Source organism: Penaeus japonicus, unplaced genomic scaffold (genome assembly GCF_977035675.1).
Source record: "Penaeus japonicus unplaced genomic scaffold, GWHDUDI00000001_assembly GWHDUDI00000011, whole genome shotgun sequence".
Taxonomy (NCBI): domain Eukaryota; kingdom Metazoa; phylum Arthropoda; class Malacostraca; order Decapoda; family Penaeidae; genus Penaeus; species Penaeus japonicus.
This window is the reverse complement of record NW_028234413.1, coordinates 14,058,724-14,070,854: the sequence shown is the minus strand read 5'-3', so window position 1 is coordinate 14,070,854 and position 12,131 is coordinate 14,058,724. Positions and strand designations below refer to the sequence as shown.

Genomic DNA, 12,131 nt, shown 5'->3' with positions numbered 1-12,131 from the left:
TCTTTACGGATATCAATAAATCACCGGACGGGACGCTTGCATTTATGAAGATGGATTTTCGCCAATTAAAACGAGACACTGATTTTGATCTTGTGACAACATTTAGATTTTATTTCTCATGAAAATGCCTCGCAAATCACATTTTTAATCTGGTTTATCAAGGAAAGAGAGAGAGAGAGAGAGAGAGAGAGAGAGAGAGAGAGAGAGAGAGAGAGAGAGAGAGAGAGAGAGAGAGAGAGAGAGAGAGAGAGAGAGAGAGAGAGAGAGAGAAGTACAAAAAAGTTCAAAAGATACAGCTTTTCTTCCCTCTCTTTGAGATTTCGTGACGTTGGTACCGCTGTGCAGGAAGAAGGGTGAGAGACGGAAAATATTTTTCTCACTCTCTTTTTGTAAGCAAATGTTCGCAGCTCAAGACACACTTACACACCACATTAAATAATATTTACGACGCTTCCCTTGATATATTGGGCATGCCCTCTGCTCCGTACAGAGAGGAAAGACATGAATTGAGTTTTAACACTTTAACACTTTTTTCGGCAAAAACCGGCGAGATTAGAATCGGTCATCACGACAACGTTACGAAAAATCCCGATAAGCAGCCGATTTTTTATTTATCTATTTTCATTATGTTTTTTTTATTTACTATCTTTACTGATACTCATTTTCATTCATATATATTTCCATTTCCGTTATTAATATTGCATATTGTTGGTTGTGTACTGGGAGGCTGCTTCTTTGCCGTGTCAAATTATATCTTTGTATTGTCATTCGGTGCAGTTTAAATGAACCTTCAAAGTGGCCGGTTGTCTTTTTTTATTTCCTTTTTTCATTCATTCTTCTTCTTCTACTTCTTCTCCTTTCTATTTCTAATTTTCTTCTTCTTCACTCTCTTTCCCTTTTTCCTTTTCCTCGTCATTTGCTTTTCTTTCTAATTAATTCAGAATATATCAGTTTGAGTTTGTAACCATCTATCTACCAGCCTTCATTTCCATTAATCTAAATAACCTCCTAAATTAATAATTCCATCCACTGACACATCCTGTTAATCAACTGCCACCGAGATTCATAAGATACATAAAGGATACGCAAAAAATACAATCTCACTCGTCTCCTAGCAACATATGCGCCCAGTTAGCACAAAACCTTGACAGAATATTTCCACCGAATATTATAGACGTTGTGCCATACCCCCTTGTATGGACACATAAAATTTACATAATACACACTTAACTTCACGCCCACACCCTCAACTCACGCCCGCAGATGACAAGGAAATGTTTAGAGACAATCATGAAGATCTATCATTTCATAATGTTATATAAAAAAGAAAATATGAAATGGTTTTGAAATATTTTTGAATAAAGTCTTAAGAAACATACATATTCCTCCCAAGAAAATGATAGGACATACCTTATCAGTTTGCCGTCAGCACTTATATGCGAAATATCTTTTTCGAGTTTGATATAAAAGGCTTATCTCAAGGTTTATTTTTAGACTATTCTGTCCAACTCCAGAAAAAGGCTTAGGTGCGTGTAAACATGTATTTATTTTAGACACAACGCAACAAACAAGCAAGCACACACACACACACACACACACACACACACACACACACACACACACACACACACACACACACACACACACACACACACACACACACACACCTATATCTGCACACATACGGGTAGGCTACACGCACAGCCACACACGTGCTTCTTCTCTCGGCGATTCCCATTGAATTAAGCCATAAATTCCACTCGGCCTAATGCGGCCTCGGCTGATGTATTCTCAGCTCGACACATCATAAATTATGGCCTTTGTTTGCATCGTCATCGACCATCGTCATCTTCTCTTCTTTCTCCTCGCCCTCCTCTCTGTTTTTTTTTCTCTCTCTCTTTTTCTGTTTTTTTTTTTTTCTTTCTCTCTTTTTTTTTAAATCTCTCTCTCACTTTTCTCTCACTCTCACTCTCATTCTCATTCTCACTCTCACTCTCACTCTCTCTTTCCCCTCCCTAACCCATCCCCCTCCCCTTCCCTACCCCCTTCTTCCTCTCCCCCTTTCCCCTTCATTCCCCTCCCTCTCCCCCTCCCCCTCCCTCTCCCCTCTCTCTTTTTTCCCCAATCTCTCTTCCCACAATGGCTGAGGAGACACTTGGCGTGAGAGAGTGAGATTTTTAGTCCGGAGAGGGAAGGGGAGAGACAAAAAAGCAAAGGAAGAATAAGAAAAAAAGGAGAGAGAGAGAGAAGAACATGTTAATGATGATAAAGGTCAAGAGATAAGAAGGAGGGAAAGAAGAAAAAAAGAGAATGGAGAGGATGATAAAAGTCAAGATAAAAAGAAGATGGGAAAAAAATCAAGAAAGGAGAAGGAGGAGGAAGAAAATTATGATAATGCTAAAAAGAACAAGTAGAAAGGAGGAGGAGCAGGAGAGAGAGAGAGAGAGAGAGAGAGAGAGAGAGAGAGAGAGAGAGAGAGAGAGAGAGAGAGAGAGAGAGAGAGAGAGAGAGAGAGAGAGAGAGAGAGAGAGAGAGAGAGAGAGAGAGAGAGAGAGAGAGAGAGAGAGAGAGAGAGAGGAGAGAGAGAGAGAGGAGAGAGAGAGAGTGAGAGAGGATGAGAGAGAGAGAGGAACTATGAGAGAGGGGGAGAGGAGAGTGAAGAGAGAGAGAGAGAGAGAGAGAGAGAGAGAGAAGAGAGAGAGAGAGCGAGAGAGGAGGGAGAGAGAGGAGAGAGAAGCGAGAGACAGAGAGAGAGGGGAGAGAAAGGAGAGAGAGAGACAGAGAGAGGGAGAGAGGAGAGAGAGAGGAGAGAGAGAGGAGCGAGAGAGAATGAGAGAGAGAATGAGAGAGAGAGGAGAGAGAGAATGAGAGAGAGAGAAGAGAGAGAGGAGAGAGAGAGGAGGGAGAGAGAAGAGAGAGAGGAGAGAGAGAGAGAGAGAGAGAGAGAAGAGAGAGAGGGAGAGGGAGGGAGGGAGAGAGAGAGAGAGAGAGCGAGAGAGGGAGAGAGGGCGAGAGAGAGAGAGAGAGAGAGAGAGAGAGAGAGAGAGAGAGAGAGAGAGAGAGAGAGCGAGAGAAAGAGAGGAGAGAGAGAGGGAGGAGAGAGAGAGAGAGAGAGAGAGAGAGAGAGAGAGAGAGAGAGAGAGGGGGAGGGAGGGGGGAGGGAGGGAGAGAGGAAGAGAGAGAGGGAGAGAGAGAGAGAGAGAGAGAGAGAGAGAGAGAGAGAGAGAGTAGAGGGAGAGAGGAGAGAGGGGAGGAGAGAGAGAGGAGAGAGAGAGAGAGAGAGAGAGAGAGAGAGAGAGAGAGAGAGAGAGAGAGAGAGAGAGAGAGAGAGAGAGAGAGAGAGAGAGAGAGAGAGAGAGAAAGAAAGAAAGCGAAATACATCACGACGCCAACCTGCCATAACTCCCAGTGCAAATAACAGCTCGGAGGCCATAAGGCTCTGCGGCTGATTGCTTAATTCAAAATAATCGACCTTAGCAGCCGAGGCGAATGGAGAGCCCGCCAAGAGGACGATATATGACGCATAATAACAGCGACGGATCGTGAAACGCGATTAACCTTTTCGCTTCCTCTTATTCTCTCCTCTTGGTCCTCTTCCTATTCGACTTTCTCCCTATTCTATCCTTAACTTCTTTTCCTTTTCCTATTCTCTCATCTCCCTATTCTTTCTTTTTCTCTTCTCTCATTTTCCCTTCTTCCTCTTCTTTTCCCTCTGTACTTCTTTTTCCTCTCTCTTTTTATCCCATTTTCCTTCTCCATTCCTTCCTCCTCCTCTTCCTCTTTCCTTCTATTTTCCTCTCTCCCCCCTTCTTCTCCTCTTTTTCATATTCTTATATTATTCGTTCTCTTCCCTCCTTCCCTTCTCTTCTCTCTTTTCCTTCTTCTACATTCTCTTCCTCCTCTTTTCTTTTTCCTCCATTATTTCCCTTTTTCTTCTTCTTCTTCACATCCTCTTTTCATTTCTCTTCCCTTCACTTTTCCTCTTTCTCTCACCTGTTTACCTCCTTCTGAGTCCCTGCTCCCTCTTACTCTCTCTCCTCTACCTCCTTCTCTCTTTATCTTCTCTCTCCCTGCTCTCTCTTTTTTTCTCCTCTCCTCTCCTCTCCTCTCATTTCCTTTCCTCTCTTCCTCTTCTCTCTTCTTCTCCTCTCCTTTCCTCTCCTCTCATTTCCTTTCATCTCTTCTCCTCTCCTCTTCTCTCATCTCCTCTCTTCTCCTCCCGCCTTTTCCTCTTTCTCCCCCCTCCTCTATTATATCGAAAAGATCGCATCCTTAAAATATAATCAATTGCTCTTAATTCTTGAAATTAATTTCTTGTTGTTAAAAAAAGAACAGAGAAGATGAGGATACAGTTGAAAAAAATAGAAGACGGAAGTATGTGGTATGAGAGAGAGAGAGAGAGAGAGAGAGAGAGAGAGAGAGAGAGAGAGAGAGAGAGAGAGAGAGAGAGAGAGAGAGAGAGAGAGAGAGAGAGAGAGAGGGAGAGGGAGAGGAGGAGAGGAGAGAGAGAGAGAGAGGAGAGAGAGGGAGGGGGGAGAGAGGAGGAGGAGAGAGAGAGATAGAGAGGAAGAGGAGGATGAGAGAGAGAGATAGAGAGGAGGAGGAGAGAGGGAGATAGAGAAGAGGAAAAGGAGAGAGAGATAGGAGGAGGAGGAGAGAGAGGGATAGAGAGGAGGAGGAGGAGAGAGAGGGAGAGAGAGGGATTGAGAGAGGAGAGAGGAGAGAAGAGAGAGAGAAATACAGAGAGAAGAGAGAGAGAGAAGAGAGAGAGAGAGAGAGAGAGAGACAGAGATACAGAGAGAGCGAGAGAGAGGAGGAGAGAGCGAGAGAGAGAGGAGAGAGTGAGAGAGAGAGGAGAGAGTGAGAGAGGAGAGAGAGTGAAAGAGGAGAGCGAGTGAGAGAGGAGAGAGAGTGAGAGAGGAGAGAGAGTGAGAGAGGAGAGAGAGAGAGAGAGGAGAGAATGAGAGAGAGAGAAGAGAGAAAGAGAGAGAGAGAGAGAGAGAGGAGAGAGAGAGAGAGAGAGAGAGAGAGAGAGGAGAGAATGATTGAGAGAGAGAGAGAGAGAGAGAGAGAGAGAGAGAGAGAGAGAGAGAGAGAGAGAGAGAGAGAGAGAGAGAGAGAGAGAGAGAGAGAGAGAGAGAGAGATAGAAGGTTCCTTAGAAACTGCAATCAAATGCAATTGCAAGGTCGCTGGGCACGCCTTTGATACCACAGGTGTTCATTAAAGGATATTCTCAAGAAACTAATCAGTGTTATTAAGGTAATGGATTACTGTTGCTCATTTGGGTTGCTGTTGTTATTTTTGTTTTATTTTTGATGGTGATGATGGTAGTGGTGGTGATGGTGGTGGTAGTGGTGGTGATTGTAGTGGTGATGATGATGATGGTGACTGTGGTGGTGGTAATTGTAGTGGTGATGGTGGCTGTGGTAGTTGTAGTGGTGATGGTGGTGGTTGTAATGGTGATGGTGACTATGGTGGTGGTGATGGTGACTGTGGTGGTAGTAGTTGTAGTGGTGATGGTGATGTTGGTGACTGTGGTGGTGGTAGTTGTAGTGGTAATAGTGGTGGTTGTAGTGGCGATGGTGATGGGTGTAGTGGTGATGGTGGTGATAGTGGTGGTGATGATAACGGTGGTGGTGGTGAATAAGATGTCGATGATAATTGTGAGAGCAAACATCTTACTGCCTACATCACCGCGATTCCTCCCGCCATTTTGAAAATCTGTTTCAAAAAAACAAAACACAACCACCTATCTCCCTAACCATTCCGATCGATTATCACTCTCTTCATCTTAAACCATCCTTAAAAATTACCATTATCATTACCATTATCATTTACACACAATTCACAATGCCCCTTCCCCCTCCTCCCTCCCCCCAGAAGCGGAAGAGTTTGATATGTTCGTTAAATTCACCGTTGACGTTTACGCGCCATTGTTCGCTGTCGGAGGTGCCGATTTTTCGATTTATTCCGTTTTTTCTTCTGATTCTTTCTATCTTAAATTTCTTTTCTTGTATCTTTTTTTATATCTATATATATTAATCTTCCTGTATCTATTTATCTATATATATTAATCTTCTTGTATCTATTTATTTATATATATTAATCTTCCTGTATCTATCTATATTTCTATATCTATTTATCTTTCTTTACCTAAATTTATTCATCTATCTATGTATCCATCTATCTATATCTATTTATCTATCTATCTTTCCATATCTATCTATCTATCTATCTATCCATCTATCTATCTATCTATCTATATTTATCTATATGCATATATCTCCTTAAATTTATCTATTCTTGTATATTCCTCTCTTTATTTGATTATTTACTTGTCATGCAGGTTAATGAAAATGCGTATAATAAATAAATGGATCATTGATAAAGTAATGATAAACCCTCGTTATACATTTCCTTCATTTTTACTTTTTTCATTCTTTCTATTTCTCCTCCTGCATCTTCTGTTTTGTTTCCCCTCTCCTCTTCTTTTTCATTTCTTTTTCTTGTGTCCCGCCCCCCTTCTCCTTCTAGTCTTTTTTTCCTTTTTCATTTTCCTCATCTAATTAGTACTGTCCTTCTTCTTCTTCTTCTTATTCTCCTTCTTCTTTTTCTGTTTCATTTCCACTTTCTTCTTCCGTCTCCTTTATTTCTTTTTCCTTGCTCTTCTTCTCCTCCTTCTTCATTTCCACTTTTTTCTTCTTTTTATTTTCATTTTTTTTCTTCTTCTTCTCTTTCTTCTTCTTCTTCTTCTTCTTCTTCTTCTTCTTCTTCTTCTTCATCTTCATCTTCATCTTCATCTTCATCTTCATCTTCTTCATCTTCATCTTCATCTTCATCTTCATCTTCATCTTCTTCTTCTTCTTCTTCTTCATCTTCATCTTCATCTTCATCTTCATCTTCATCTTCATCTTCATCTTCATCTTCATCTTCTTCTTCATCTTCATCTTCATCTTCATCTTCATCTTCTTCTTCATCTTCATCTTCATCTTCATCTTCATCTTCATCTTCATCTTCTTCTTCTTCTTCTTCTTCATCCTCATCTTCATCTTCATCTTCATCTTCATCTTCTTCTTTTTCTTCTTCTTCTTCTTCTCCTCCTCCTTCACCTCTCCTAATCAAAACTCAAAACAAATATATTATTAACAAAAATCATATAAATTTCTTTATCATTTTCCCTTGAATTTTGCTTTCGTGATTGAACCTGTCAAAAGTGAAAAGAATTTAATGCTGACGCTGCCTGATTTATGTAAATCCACAGTGCTTGACGTCAGGGATAGGCAATGCATGTTGCCATTTAAAAAAAATATGGATCCTATTATGTCTTATGTTGTCATTGTCGTTGTTTTCATATCATGTTATTGTTGTTGTAAATATTATTACTATTTTCATTATTACTGTCTGCAAAGGGGGTCATTACTATTAACATCATTAACGTTAACATACACACACACAAACACACACACACACACACACACGCGCGCGCGCGCGCGCACACACACACACACACGCGCACGCCCACACACACATACACACACATACACACACACACACGCACAAACACACGCACGCACGCACGCATACAAACAACAAGACTTTAGGATTCACATTAAAACTCCTATTTCTTAGCCTCTACCGACTCCCCCAGCTGAGTATGCATAGGTGCTTATGTCATGCAGACACCATGCACGCACCTGGTCTTCATGCACCTGGCAGGAGATTGCATGATCTCAGCATCTCTCAAGCAGCAAGCGAAGCGGGAGACAAGAGACATGTAAATATTGGCGCAAGCAAACAGTGACCAAAGAAATTTCTTAAACATTGTATTTAGTTGCATTAGCATGCGCTATTTATGTATGGGGAGGGGGAGGGAATGAGGGAGAGAGGGAGGGAGGGCGGACGGAGGAAGGGAGGGAGGGAGGGAGGGAAGGGGAGAGAGAAAGAAGGAAAGAGGGAGGGAAGAAGGGAAGACGGAAGAGAAGGAAGGAGAGAAGCGGAGAGGAAAAGAAGGAAAGAGGGAGGGAAGAAGGGAGGAAGGAATAGAAGGAGGGAAGGAAGGGGAGAGAGAAAGAAGAAAAGAGAGAGGATAGAAGGGAGGAAGGAAGAGAAGGAGGGATGGAAGGGAGAGGGAAAGAGGGAAGGAAGAAGGGAGTAAGGCAGAGAAGGAAGGAGGGAAGAGGAGAGGGAAAGAAGGAGGGAGGGAGTAAGGAAGAGAAGTAGGGAGGGAAGGGGAAGGGGAAAGGGAAAGAAGGAAAGAAGGAGGAAAGGAGGGATGGATGCAGAGGATAGACAAAGGGTGGAGGGAAGGAGAGACTGAAGCAGCAAATAGAGAGAATAGATATACCGGAAAAAAGGGAACAGGAAAAAGCCGCTAAAATAAAGAGGAAACGAAGAAAGGGAGTGAAGGGGAAAAGGAAAAGAAGAAGAAAAGAGATGGAACAGAAAGAAAAGAAAAGAAAATTAAACTGAGAAACAAAAACAAACGAAGAGTACGAAGTAATTATAAAGAATAATAATAAATACAACAATAATAACAATGTTATCATTATTATCAATATCACCACCAACAAACAAAAACAAGAACAACAACACCACCAACAATACTAATTACAAAAATAGTAACAAACGAACTCAAAAATCACATAAGGAAGTGAACGAGCAAACAAGAGGCATAAATTAAGAGAAACCACACAGACGCCAACAGGAGGAAGCAAGAGCCAAATCCATAAATTTTGATGCCTTAAAATACCCTCTTGGCTTCCTTGCAAAGCACTGCACTCCATCGAGAGGAAAAGGGGCTTGCAATAACGTGCTTTGATCTTTCGGACGCATTGGCAGCGAGTTTCATTACTGTGTGTGTGTGGGTGTTTGTGTGTGTGTGTGTGTGTGTGTGTGTGTGTGTGTGTGTGTGTGTGTGTGTGTGTGTGTGTGTGTGTGTGTGTGTGTGTGTGTGTGTGTGTGTGTGTGTGTGTGTGTGTGTGTGTGTGTGTGTGTGTGTGTGTGTGTGTGTGTGCGGGTAGGTGGGTGGGTGTTTGTGGGTGTGTGTGCGGGTAGGTGTGTGGGTGTTTGTGTGTGTGTGTGTGTGTGTGTGTGTGTGTGTGTGTGTGTGTGTGTGTGTGTGTGTGTGTGTGTGTGTGTGTGTGTGTGTGTGTGTGTGTGTGTGTGTGTGTGTGTGTGTGTGTGCCTTTATCTTTCTCCTTCACTGCCACCTTTATTAGCCCACTTCGTCTTCTACCCACTGCCAAATGCTATTGAGAAATGAAAAACAGAAGCTGAATGTCTTCTGCAGTTTAAATTAACGCAGTTTAAGAATAATAATAAAAAAGTGTATTTGTCAGGCTTTTAAAAACTTCTCTCGGTTCTACACATCATAAAAATTAAAGTAGAGCAGACATAAAAAATTATAATGGCTTTAGTTAAAATGTTATTATATAATAGCACCAACCATGGAACAGTAGCTCTGTTTTTGTTCGAACTTGTTTGTAAATTTAAACAATACAACAATTATATGTGTTTTGCCACTCGTGATAAAGTGGGACATTTAAACGTAATCATGTTCGTGTTAAGATATAATAAATTTAACAATTCGTTTCAGACTCTTTTCATACACAACATAGAAGTTAAAAAACAACAACTAAAAACATCTATTCGTCAACTTTATTTATATCTATGAAAAAATACAAAATGTTACACTTCATTATAGACTCCTTAAGTACCAAACACTTTCGAATTTCAAGACATAAACAAAACTTACTATTTCTACATTAAGGAGAGATGAATTCAACCATTCTTTAGGAACGATTTAAGCACAAACAAAAGCTTGTTCAGGAAATTCATTAGCAGAAAAAAATCAATTCATTAGACATTTTACAACACAATGTACGATTCATTAAAAGATTCATTAAGCGCCCCCCCCCCAACCCCACCACCACCAAATGAAAAAAGAAAGAAAAAAAAATCGTAGTTCTTCCATCGGCCGAGAGATGGCGTGGCGGCGGCGGCGAAGGGAAACAAAAATGTCTTCCGTCGTGATGAAACCACCGCAGCTTTTGTGCCTTTGTGCTTTTTTCACCGCAGCTGATCTGTCTTTCGTGCGTGAGGAACGTTTATCCTGATTTCGGTTTTAAAGGTTTGCCGAACGATAAATTCTCGTCTCACGGAAGAGGAGGAAGAAAGAGACGGAAAAAAAAGAAAACAAAAAAACGAGAACAAAGAGATGATTTTGCAAGTATGTACAGTAGATATATAGTGAGTGTGCTCCCCTATATATATATATATATATATATATATATATATATATATATATATATATATATATATATATGTATGTATGTATGTATATATATACATATGTACAATGTATGTATGCATATATATACATTATGTATGTATGTATGTATGTATGTATCATACAATCATATTTATCATTTGCATCTGTATCTATTCATAGTGCATCAGCAATGTACATAGATCTTACGGAAATGTGCGTGTGTGCCTGCGTGCGCGCGTGTGAAAACCCAAGAGATTACATAGCGCGTTCTCCATCAAAACAACTCTGAGATAATCGCGTGAGAAATGACTCCGTGCATGTTCGTGCATGAAGTCTCAAAAAAGAGAGATAGAGATAGAAAAAGAAAGAAAGAAGAAGAAAAGCAGAAGGGAGAAAGGCAAAGACCATCGTAAACAAGCAATCCAAAGGAAAGGTTTCATTGTGCGTTAGTCCATGCAATCTGCAAGCGCGCACTAAATGTTCTCTTGGCGATGGCTCCTTATGCAAGATTATGTTATTGGTTTAGCTGGTTGAGTTGCAAGAAGGGCGGCCATTAGTGCGTTGCCTCGGACACGCGAACTGAGGGTTGGTTGAGGCAAGGGAAGGAGGCAAGATGTAATTTGATGTGAAGTGAAATGCGGGGTCCTCCCTCGGCCTCGCTGCTTAGATTCTCTCGCTCTCTTTCTTTCTGGTCCTTCGTTCGTCCATTCTTTGGGATCTCTCTTTCTCTTTCTTCTTAATATTGTTGTCTGTCTTTTTTTTTTCTCTTCTTTAGTATCGTTGGCTGTCTTTGTTTTTCTTTCTCCGTCTTCTTAAGTATTGTCGTCTGTCTGTCTCTTGTCTCTATGTCTCTCTCTCTCTCTTCCTCTTCCTCTTCCTCTTCCTCTCCCTCACCCCCCCCCCCTCTCTCTCTCTCTCTCTCTCTCTCTCTCTCTCTCTCTCTCTCTCTCTCTCTCTCTCTCTCTCTCTCTCTCTCTCTCTCCCTCCCTCCCTCCCTCCCTCACTCCTTCTCATCCTCCCTCTCTCCCTATCCTCCCTCTCCTTCTCCCTCATTCAACCCGTTTTCTTTTCCATTTCGAATTCAAAATCTTGCCAAGCCTTATAACCAGGAACTATGCTTTAAACAAGAGTAAAATCGCGTTCCCGATTTCTCGTCGGCAAATAAAGTCACGACCTCCGAAGCCAATCGAAGTAAGTACCGCCGTAAATTACCCGATATCTCATTAAGACATTCTTTAATAAAGAAAGATAACGCAAAATCTCTCTCTCTCTCTTTGTTTTGAACGTTATTGTGAAAAGCAACAGGCTAATGGAAGGTTGGCCAGTGGGATTAGGGTTCAGAAAACGGGGAATTGCTCGATGATAAGGGGGGACTAAATCATTTGGAGCAAAAGGTTTGATTATTTTCGGAACTTCAATGAACGGTCGTGTTCATTACTTTGATGTTTTGATAGTGGGTTTTAAATTGAAATAGTTATCTTGTCGTTTCCCATTATTGATTGGAATCTTGTTCTTTTATATATATATATATATATATATATATATATATATATACATATATACATATATATATATATATATACATATATATACATATATATACATATATATATATATACATATATACATATATATACATATATATATAAATATATATATATATATATATATATATATATTGTGTGTGTGTGTGTGTGTGTGTGTGTGTGTGTGTGTGTGTGTGTGTGTGTGTGTGTGTGTGTGTGTGTGTGTGTGTGTGTGTGTGTGTGTGCATGTGTGTGTGTGTCCACGCGTATGAGCGCGCGTGTATGCGTGGGAGCGTGCATGTGGGTGGGCAATAAAAGCCACTAAACACATGAA

At 41.0% G+C, this 12,131-nt stretch overlaps 2 protein-coding genes across 7 annotated transcripts in view; both read right to left on the bottom strand.

Annotated features, from left to right (window-relative positions):
• Pxn (Peroxidasin) overlaps positions 1 to 12,131 on the bottom strand; it is a 224,137-nt gene that overhangs the window by 37,703 nt on the left and 174,303 nt on the right. The window lies entirely within an intron of this gene.
• Positions 5,483 to 5,691, bottom strand: LOC147470963 (uncharacterized; the record flags this gene model as incomplete). The annotated part of the gene is given in 1 exon segment (XM_086541382.1): positions 5,483 to 5,691. A coding segment is annotated over 1 exon segment (196 nt), but the record flags the coding sequence as incomplete, so codon positions are not given.